Genomic DNA, 11615 nt, shown 5'->3' on the forward strand with positions numbered 1-11615 from the left:
GCCATGTGTTGCTCGCACCCTCCTCGTAACTCCTCCTCGAGTGGACCTTCCACAACTCCATTTTGTACATTACAAAGATGAAACTTGAGTTACATTCGAGTCTAAACTATTTTACAACAGGAAATTAAATAGAAAGTCACGACGTGCAAGTCGCGTATCAAATATACAACACGCACAATCACACAAAAATGGCGCGCAGGCCAGATTATGAATTACAACACATGTATCCAATCCAATTGGGGTTTTTGGGCCATGACCATCACAAATACATACATAATTCTAAATTATGTATTTTATATAAATTTCTACAATTTTACTACTATTTTTTCCCGACGGTCCTGTTTAGCGATTTTCGAGCTCGATCGCGGGACAACGCCCCTTGCGGGGTTAGGGGCAGCGTCCCGACTCGTGAAATGAGTCTCACAAGTGTCCTACTATGATCTTACAGTGCCTTAAGCCGCTTTCCCAAAACTATTTGGGTGAAACCTTGCCGTTTCAGAAGGTTTTTCTCGGTATACGAAGCCTACAAGTGACCAAGCACTTGTTGCTTCGCATCTCCAAGAAAAATACTCATAAAAACAATAAAAAATGTAAATTTACAGAAAATTACAGATCTGATATTTTTCATAAAAATACAAACAAAACATGTACACGCTTCGCACGTGGCTCTGATACCACTGTTGGGACTTTTAAGCCTCAAAAATCGCTTTTTGCGTTGCAGAAACCCCGAAGTCCCATGCCACCGGATCTGTGCGAAGATAAAATTTTCATGTACTTGTTTTCTATCCTAGATCTACATTAGATCTACATGGTTAAGAGATTACCCTTGTAGCTAAGCCCTTCGCGAATCCCGCTCGTCCAAAATTTGTCGGATCTCAAGTGTGTTCAAGTGGACACAACTCTATACGTATCCACACAAACAATAGAGATGGAGAAAACACTTAGAGTGTGCTAGCACTCTAAAGGTGTTCGGCCAAGGAGGAGGAGAGGGAGAGAAGAGAAGAGAGGAAGAAGAAGATGGAGTTACACAAGCACACCAAATGTACACTTAAGTGGTCGGCCACTTAATGGAGGAGTTTTTATCTCCATGGTATACCAAGGGTCACAACTCTTGGTCTCCCTCATGAGGTGGCACACACTCATGTAACCGTTGATGACGTGGCACATCATCATTGGTCGGCCCTATGCCAAGTCACAATGACATGGCATTTGGTCAAGTCAAGATCAAGTTAAACTTGACTCTACATCTTCCCTCTCAAGTCAAGTCAAACTTGACTTAAATTCTCCCATGGTTGATCAAATCCAACCTTTGATTCAAGTCAATTTAATTTATTGAATCTCTATCCATTAAATTAAATTGATTCGATGAGTCATAATCTAAATTAGACTCATTGGACACATGAATCAAATTGAGTCCAACTCAATTAGTCTAGTTTGGATTACTCTTAATCCAATTTGGTTTATCACATGAACCTAATCCTCTTTGGTTCATCATATAAACCTAATCTCCATCTAATTTCCCTTTGTGTATGACCCTATAGGTTCTTGTAACATTGGCAATGCTCCTAAACCCATTTAAAAGCATAAGTAATGAGCGGTATCTAGCAACACATCATTACTACCCAAGTTACAAGAATGTTGAGATCCAACATCACCTTGTGACTACTAATTGTGGCCCTTCACAATATATGACAATGTCCTTTTATACTTGACATCTAGATTAATCAATTTGAGACATAGATGGTGTCATCCTCTGATCAATCTAAATCTTGAACTCCAAGTAGACTCACTATAATCAAATGAGCTCAATATCTCATATTGACTCATTTGGGCATGGCCATGCACTTAGTGGTCTCACTCTATCAAGAATAATGATGTCACTCCCATTATATAGGAGGGATAGATCCCATCTATATCACTCACATCCCTCCGCATAATTTGTTACATACCCAGTAATCGCCTTTATAGTCCACCCAGTTACGGGTGACGTTTGACGAAGCCAAAGTATGCAACTCCTTATGTAGGGAACCATGGTGACTTCAGGTCCAAGGACTAATAGTCATACTAATAGTCACATGAGAAAGTATATGACACTCATATAACAATCCATGATACTTTCTCATGGCGGGTCATTCAGTATACATTCTCCAATGCATACCTATGTGTCAACTTGATATCTCTATATTCATGACTTGTGAGATCAAGTCATCGAGTTGACCTACATGCTAGTCTCGTCGCATTAACATTGTCGCTGAATTTTAATACTTGACTAAGAATGATTAAGAGTTGTGTTCTCTATATCATCTCACTATCGATTCAACCAATCGATTGATATAGATAAGAACCTTCTACTCAAGGACGCCATTATACTTAGTTATTTGGCACCAATACAAGTAAGTATAATTACCAAAACAAATGCTTTTATATACATAGGAATATGATACAATGAGTCCATACAACAACCATCATATGATTGGCTCTAGGGCTCTAACTAACAGTTAGTTCCAAATGCTCAAATTGACCAACCCGAGTCAATAGTTATTATCTTGTGGTAGTTAACTTTGTACAAAGGTTGGATATTTCATCATAAGGACAATTTTTTTAGTTTTTAAACCATGTTTGGACTTTTAGGAAATTATCAATTTTAAGGGGAGCTTCAAACTAAATTTACTATCTTACCAATTTTCAAAATTCTTTCCTTTCTTTATAAAACTTTAACAAAAATTTTTTAAAATTATTTACTTTTGAAATTTTTTTGAAATTTTAGCTATAATTTTCAAACACCTTCAAATTATTTTCTTTAGAATTTTTCAAAATTTTTCCTTAGTAATTTTTAAAATTTTAACTTTACTAAAATTTTCTAAAAAATTTCAATATTATTTACTTTACAAATTTGAATTTTTTTTTGAAATTTTAACCTTGCTAACACTTAATGAAATTTTACTTTATGAAATTTTTTCAAATTTTAACTTTGCTAAAATTTTTAAAATTTAAACTTTACTAAAACTTTTCAAATATTTTCAAATTTTTAAGCATTTCTTTAGAATTTTACTTTATGAAGTTTTTCAAAATTTTAACTTTAATTTTCAAATGTTTTCTACTTCATAAAATTTTCAAAATATTCTCTTACTTTACACAAATTTGAAATTTTTTATTTTTTAAATTCTCAAAATTTTATCTTTATAAAACATATTTTCAAAATTCAAACTTTACTTAAGCGTGGTTGTTTCCCCTATTTTTGATGTGTGTCAAAGGGGGAGAGATAGTGAATTCAGAGGGAGATGTTTAACACAGGGTGAGAGTTGAAATTAAAAATGTTTGCTTATTTATTTTTGCATATTTTAACTTAACTTTGAAGCTTAGTTGCTAAACATAAAAAAGGGGGAGATTATTAGTGTAAGTTGCACTAGAATCAAACATAAGTTTTAATGTTGTCAAAGGTTCAAGTTAAGTCTTGTTGTGATATAATAAGTTGACTAAATGTGCAGGCTGTTTACTCAATCGGGAATGACCTAATTAAAGGATAGGCAAGAGAAGTCTTATCAAATTATGGAACTCAGGTAGAAAGACCAAGTGGGTCGAGAGGACCCGACACTCGGCAGTGACATTGAGAGGTCTAGAGGATCGAAGATCGAGAAAAAGTCCTGGCCCGCCGATCAAGGCTAAGTGAAAAGTCCAAACAGATCTAGAGGATCAACGTTTGGCAGGTAGATTGAGGTAAGCAACTGGAGGAGCGACAGTGAGGTTATGTTCCTAAAAAGAACAACCTAAGGTCGCTAATCCAATTGAAGAAATCGGGAAGGTTTCCAAGATAAGATCAAGGCAGTTAAACTGTCTATTATTACTCATGCATTAGATATATTATTACTGTGCTAATATCTATTTTATAGGATTATTGTCTAACACTATTTTGTAGGTTCAGCCTGATCGATCAACTGAACCAGATTATCGGTTGACCGAACAAGGCCAACTCAGAGCACATATCAGTTCAAAGCAAAACAGAGCAAGCCCCGATCAAAGCTTGATTTATCAACCGAACCAGAGGATTGGTCGACTAAACCATAATGACTCAGCACAGTTTAGATCGGATTGAGCAGAAGCAAAGAAGGAAGAGCGATTGATCAATCGACCAAACTAGGGGATCGGTCGACCGAACAATCATCACTTAATGGCGCATTAAATCCAGATCTCAGTGAATAGGGAAGGATCTTTGTTCGATTGACCCAACAAGGGGATCGGTCGACCGAACATTTAATTGTCATTAAATGTCGAAGATCGAATCAACATCAGATCTTAGAGAAAATGGAAGGGAGTTAGTTCGGTCGACCGAACCCAAGGATCGGTCGACTGAACGTCGATAACTCTTATAAAGGTGAGCTCGAGGTCCAAGGCTGGGTAACAAAATATGATTGGTTCAAAGTTCATCTCTGCGTAAGCTACTATTCGTGCTACAGCTACTCTTCACACACAAGATACTGCTCCAAGAAGTGCTAACAAGCTGTATACTCATTCTTAAGTCGGTATAATTTTACTAGCTTGTAATTGTACTTATTTATTAGTAAGATAGTAGGTTGTTACTACTTACTCATTTGTACGCATTGATTCCTTTCAAGGTTTTCGGAAAGAAGAGTTTTAGTGGATTGCCATCAGTGCGATCAAGGATCGCGAGCTGTTACGCTATCGCAAGTGTACGATTTCATCGTCAGTAATATATAACATTTGTCGAATCCACAGGAACTGTTGATTAAGCAATAGAGATGTCGCAAAGTAAGTGATCTAGACGGTCGAAAGTTGATTTTGGCGCTTGCAAACTAACGAGAGTGATTGAAGAGAGAAAGAGAAGGATGAGAGAATCGATCTTGGAGGGAATTGAGCTTTGGGAGATGGATTCTAGGTTTTCAGTTTCATTATGATGTAGGATTATGTCCCTAATGTATAGTCACTTCCTTACCCTCCATGTTTAAGGATTAATCCCTATGTTAACATCTTTTGACTCTAGAAATTGGGTAAGTATCGATGTTCTCTGTCACTAAGGGCATAATATGTCTGGTTGAATGGGTATCCTCTGTCACTAAGGACCCCCGGTTATCCAGTCTAGTAGCAACCTTAACAAGGAGATAAATCCCTTATGTCTACATGCTTATACCATTCACACGCTTTATCAAACACATAAGAGGCACAACATAAGTAGAGCATGGCATAAAACCTTCATTGAACAAGGAAATTAGCGTACACTAGTTCATACATCAATCAATACATCAAAATTACTCCTTACATCCATAGAAAAGGAGATCTACTCCATTGTGAGGGAAGAACAACCCCAAAACATAAATTAAAGCATACTTACAACCCTTGATGTGAGAAGAAGGGGAAGAAGAGATGCTTGCCGAGGTTTCCGATGTCTTGGGAATGCCTCCTTGCTCTGGAGATGGACGGAACGTCAAGGGATGGTGGTGGATGAAGCTCTAGAGTTCCCCCCGAAGGGGAGAACCCTTCCCCAAGGAGAGGGACGAAATCCCAAACCAAAGATGAGAGAAAAGAATGGGGATCTTGACCCTTTTATACCTCCTCCAAGCTGCCCAGGAAAACCAGGATTATAGGGGTCCGGTAAACCAGATTTTTCACCCATTAAACCAGGTTTTCTCGTACTTCATCCTGAACCAAAGTTGTATATCTTGAAATTATCTTCAATCTGATACTTGGATCGATCCCTGGATCCAACCGAGCCGAAAGTTATGGCGGTTCAAAGTTTAGTCTGCAGTCTGGGCGGAGGTCCAATTGAACCCACGGTTGGGAGGCACGGCTGTGCCATTTAGCATAGGTAGAAAATGCTTTCTCTCTGTTGGATCTGAAGAAAAGTTGTAAATCTTGAAGTCAGCTACGTTTTGGTGTAAAGAACATCCCGAAACTCCAACGGAGCGCAAAGTTATGGCCGAATTATGATTGGTCTGTAATCTGCCCAGAATTCAGCACAGCTCTATTTTGGCGTGGTACGTCCCGTGTTCTTTGTCACACGACCATCTGGAATCCACACAGCCTCACACGGCTTCTTCTCTGGCTGACTCACACGGGCATGTGGCTCACACGGTCGTAGCCATCTTCTTCTCTGCCGAGGTCACACGGCCGTGTGGATTCACACGGCCGTGACCTTCCTCACCACTGGAATGTTGGCATGGTCGTGTCATTTGGCATGGTCATGTGGGGCACATGGGCGTGGCCTTCTTCGCATCAAGTGCTGACACGGCCAAGGCATGATAATGGCCACACGGTTGTGTTGCTTATACGACCCAAGCTACTGTATGTGTTTTTGTTCCATTTTCACTCCAAATAGCATCCTATCAACAAAAACAAGCAAAGAACATATCTCCGAACAAAATATAATGGAAGTATGACATTATAAAGAAATAGGGTGCGATAAGCATAGATTATGCAAATGAAATACAAGTAGATGTGCGCCCAAACATGCATAAAAGTGTATATAATCAATGCACATCACAAGCCTTGGAGTAGAAGTCGACCTAGGTTTCGAACCAAATAGCCAAATTGTGTTTTCTATTTCCGCTGCATGACTTTTATTTTAAAAAGTAAAAGAATTACTTTTAAAAGCACGATATTCACCCCCCCTCCCTCTATCGCACTCTTTTGATCCTAAACATTATTATCATCCTATGATTCAATTTTCAATATGATAATCTGAAATGATAGAACAATGAAGCTATTTTTCTGGGGAAAAAAGCGGATTACTTCTTATAATAGTTACATCTAATAATAAACTGACCAGCCCATTATTCAACTCAATACAATCATCTAAAATGATAATCCTTAATTTACACTACAATAAAAACCCTCATAGACATCGGTTTTCCACCGGTGTCTATTACATTTTCGACCGATGTCTATGAAGGCGATGTAAAAAGTCTGCCATTTTAGACATCGGTTTAAAACCGGTGTAGTATCACTTAACGACACCGGTGTTCGAATCGGTTATTAACCGAAGTAGTATCACTTAATGACACCGTTTCATCAACAGTGTAAAACCGATGTAGTATTATATGTTAATAACACTAGTTTTGGCAGCGGTATACGATCGATGTAATATTAGTTAATAACACCGGTTTTGCAACGGTGGAAAACCGATGTAATATCAGTATTTTGAAATAGTACAAATTTGATTTTTGAAACAGTAACCAAAAAAATACACAAATATTCACAAATTACACAAATATTCTTCATTCAACAGCATCCATAAAATACACAAATATTCATAAATTACATAAATATTCTTCTTACAACAATACAATGAACAATAAGATTTTGTTGGGGTTGTACAACGAGGCTACGTACGTTCAAGAAATGGTCAATGGTAATGCAACAGAAAACTGACTGCTGAAGAAGGAACCTTTCTCTAGCTCTACCCCTTCATGTCTCCGATCAATTATAAGATGGCCATCAGTAGTGTCAGATATAATTCAAGATTGTTTGCTGCAGAAGGAATCCTTTCTCTTTCCCTGTCTCTTCAAGTCTCCGCAAAATCTTGCACTTCAAGCACACACTGCAGCCTTAAAACTGAAATGGTTCTTGTTTATCGCCTTGAATTCCAACCATTGACCACATCAGGAAAACTGGAAAAGAAGCTCTCTACCAAACTCGGCCTAAACTTCTTGACCCCGAGTTTAGTTCAATGCTCGGGTAGGAGGCGTCGAACTAGTTTAGGAGAAGCGCTTTCAAGCTCTGCAAACATGTTTAAATCTCATTTAAAGGACCATCGACGGACGAACGACGATTAGACAGGAAGGTGAACAAGGCATTACCTTTAGATGTGAAGTTGAATAAAGGAGGAAGAGGTTTGCCACTAAGCAAACATGTGTTAGGATCTCTCAATTCATCAAAGAATGGATGAGAGCAGGCCTCCAACTGTATCAATGATGACAAACATGTTTATGTCACTTGGAATACATACCAATGGCAAACCATTAATGATCAAAATAGAAACTATCAAGATGTAGAGAAGACATTATGAAAGTGAAACAGAAAAACTTTATTTTTATTTGGATGTATCATATACTTACCGATGTAAGACACAAATTAGGTGAGTATTGAAGTAGTGTTGACACAAGATCAATTACCTCGGGGGGTACAGAATTTGCAAAAAACTACATGTTGTAGACATGGTGCGTTATTGTTTGGATTACTAGGAGGATCATCATTATATTACAGGTTCAGCTACCTTATGCCAAGGGTGACCTTTCATGCATGGAAATTTGAATTCTGAATAATTTAGGTTCATAGACTTGAATTCTGAACAAAATCTTATTGTTCATTGTTTACTGCTCTAATATCCATTTGCTTTCCATTAAACTCTCAGAATCTGAAGCTTAGTGGAGTAGGCAATGGCAACCCAGTCGGGCTGGGAGGAAGACCACTGCAGCTGCTCGATCTCTACTCCGGCAGTGTAGGCAAGTATAGGATCGAGGCCACCCTTAGCAGAAGCGGCTGCCATAGACTTCTGGATGTTGCCATGATAAACAAAAATATCATGAGGAAGAATCTATAGAAGTACCTAGACAACATGGGAAAATTCATTAAGAAGTACCTTAAGGCATTTCTAAAAAAACACATAAAGCTTATAAATTATCAGAACGTTTGTTCAAGTTTGCAGACACACTAGCCTCATTAAATTTGCAAATGCACAACACTTTTACATACAGTGAGAAAGGAACTGCAAATTCTATGGGTACATGATTAGAGTGTTAGTCCTTCATTGGCAATAATAGATAAAAGCTCATACACTGATAACCGTTAGTGTGTGTTTGCAAAGAACTCACTATGGCAATTCGCCTCTCACTGAAGCATTTGGACTTCTGTAGTTCCTTGTAGAGTTCACCTTTAGCTGCATATTCCAGGAATTACACAAAGTTCAACATCAAGTCATTGGGCAATTAATAGCATGGAACTGTATGATTCTAACAGGGAAAGCAGCAAATAGACAACCAGGAGAGAGAGAGAGAGATCAGTCCAACTACATCAACCAACAAAATGCATGGTGTGACTTTCAGTAGACATAGTTGGCAAATGAAAGACAGCATGACAAGGATCACCTATACCAGTCTGCAGCAATTATTTTCTTTTAGAAAATAGCAGGTGTCAAATGTCATATTGTAGAAGATCTAAAACATCTTGAAGGTCATTGGTAAAAAATTAAAAAAAAAAAAATTCACCACTAACCCGAGATATGAAATCTACAAGCATTCTACTCGTAACATTTTCTTCATTGGAGCTGCACAGGTCAACAAGCATCCAAACGCACTAATAACATCTGGATCATTATCCCAGAAGCTTCTTTTAGACACCTGTTCTATATCATTAATCTTTTTCTCAATAATCTCTCCTGACATCAACTTCTTGTGAAGGTTTCGAAGACTAAAAAAAACATATAATTTAATCCAAATTAAATGGCATTCAGCATATTAAATTGGAAATGAAATCAAATATAATTTGTCAGTGATGCTATATGCCTCCATATAAGAAACCCTTTAGGAAGACAATAAGCTCGTTTTAACTAAAGAAATACCTAAGTTAGATTAAGAGAAAACAACTGGTTAGCAAGAAATGAAAACGAAAAGATGTACCTTCAAAAGTTTATCCCTCACAGAATAACTGTGGCAGAGGTCATTATGAAATAGTCGTATTTTCTCCAATGATTTGACCTCCGGGAAAAGCTCCAACTCCTTGAGACGAACAAACAAGGTGAAAAAACATAGTACCTAAACCCTAAACCTATACTGATCTATATCTCCATTGAGATTTATGCAAGACTATATCACTACTAATATCCATATTTTCAAGTTTTATCAACCTATACAGATCTAAATGTCGATTTCCATCACAAAATTGCCTTGTGACAAATTCAAAAGCTTTGACTTTTGCAGTAAAATTGAATCCAGACTATCTGTTACAGCTTTTATCATGTTGCCTAGACTACTCTTAAACAAAATTTGGTTATTAGAAGAGAAGAAATCATTCACCGACCTAAAAGAAGCTCTTGATCTCTGCTTGTGCAAGACTTCAGTGTCATAGCAATCCACAACATCCTCGAGATCATAGACCAAGTACCTGAGCTTCCTTGACAAGATCTTCACATCATAAGTGAAAGGGCGGGACTCGACATCTTGGATCACCATGTTAACAATCAGCAACAACTCCTTGAGCTTCTCCATCTTCTCTTCAATATCAGTTATTTCCTTGACGTTCTTGTTCATCGGATGAGAATTGCCACCTTCTCACCCATGATGCGAGCCATAGCAGTTACCAAAGCTGATTCCATAGCTGTCTGAACCTGGAAGAAACAAAGATTCAGAAGCTCTTCTGCTTCCTTGTGCCTGAAAGAGTCTTTTTGAGAATGTAAAAGAGGCACTAATTTTAACAAAGACCGTAATGTTTATAATATGCATTTTCATATACATTAAAGAAAGTCTCTTATACATACGATCATAGAGTATATATATATTTTGGTCAACTTCTTCTATGACCACAGTTCTTCTTCCATGTGGTGGATATCTACAAGTTGAGAAGAATGAATAACGCACGCCATGCTATATGAAGCCAGTGTGATAACTTTGACAAACACAACTTAACTTTTCATCAAAAGGAGAACATAATTTGAATTCAAATGAGAGCAATTGTCCGCATACCTTGCCAGAAAAGTGTCAATGCAGCCATCGTAGCTAACTTCAGCATCATAACATGAGAGCATAAATCCTAAATGCCCATGCTACAAAACAACATTACGAGCCTTAGCAATCCAATGAGGCAAAAAGGGGAAGAATCCATCGACTAAATGAACAATCCATCCGATTTAACTGAAGAGCAAATCAAAGTTACCGATGAGTGTGGAATTTTGACAAACACAACATGTGCAGAACATATGATAATGATGATACACACAAGGCAGAGTAACAATCTTGAAGATATGTGCAGAACTCGAGTCTGTGATACAAAGGAGAATCTAAGTCAACTGAGGTGGCATAAACAAAATTTAGAAAAATTGATAAATAAAATAGAAGAACACAAGAACTGGAGGAAAATAGGGGAAAATGAAGCTGCGGGTTGTAAAGCAAGGAGATCAGCAACATTCGGTACTATTACACTACTACATGCTTCCTACTGTTAAGAAAAAAAAACCCTTTCTTCTCATCATATCAAGGAAGTCGATAATGGGAGGAAAACAAAACGACAATTTTCTCACCATGGAACTCGAATTAAACCGAGTGAGAGGCGAAAACAAGATCAGAAATAAACCTTAACAAGAAAATAAGAAGAAGAAAGAACAGACGTCACTATATAAGCCATTCCCTACCTCTTGCTCAAGTTCTCCGCCTCTTCTGCCGACAGCTGCGCTCCGAACATCACGGGGCTAATGCCACCTACGGGCTGCCAGGGAAAATGATCGTAAGCGTGAGGAGCCAAAAATTAGGGCATTTCTCGGACTACATTACCTTGAGCGTTCGTCGGGACGGCGGCGTCATCCCGACAAGGTGCGGAGAAGAGAAATTACCAGCTTTGGTCATGCCGATGCCGCTGTCGATGATGGAAAGTGTCTTGTTCGCCTTGTCAGA

General features: G+C 38.0%; 1 protein-coding gene across 1 annotated transcript; it reads right to left on the reverse strand.

The window, feature by feature from the left end:
• Positions 1–7624: 7624 nt before the first annotated feature.
• On the reverse strand, positions 7625–8287 carry LOC122008828 (shaggy-related protein kinase theta-like). The gene is made up of 4 exons (XM_042564690.1): positions 8228–8287; positions 8070–8153; positions 7812–7914; positions 7625–7731 (listed from the first exon to the last, which is right to left on the reverse strand). The coding sequence occupies exons 1-4, from the start codon at positions 8285–8287 to the stop codon at positions 7679–7681; spliced, it is 300 nt and encodes a 99-aa protein (XP_042420624.1). The 3' UTR covers positions 7625–7678.
• Positions 8288–11615: the final 3328 nt, after the last annotated feature.

Source organism: Zingiber officinale, chromosome 1A, assembly GCF_018446385.1.
Source record: "Zingiber officinale cultivar Zhangliang chromosome 1A, Zo_v1.1, whole genome shotgun sequence".
Lineage (NCBI taxonomy): Eukaryota > Viridiplantae > Streptophyta > Magnoliopsida > Zingiberales > Zingiberaceae > Zingiber > Zingiber officinale.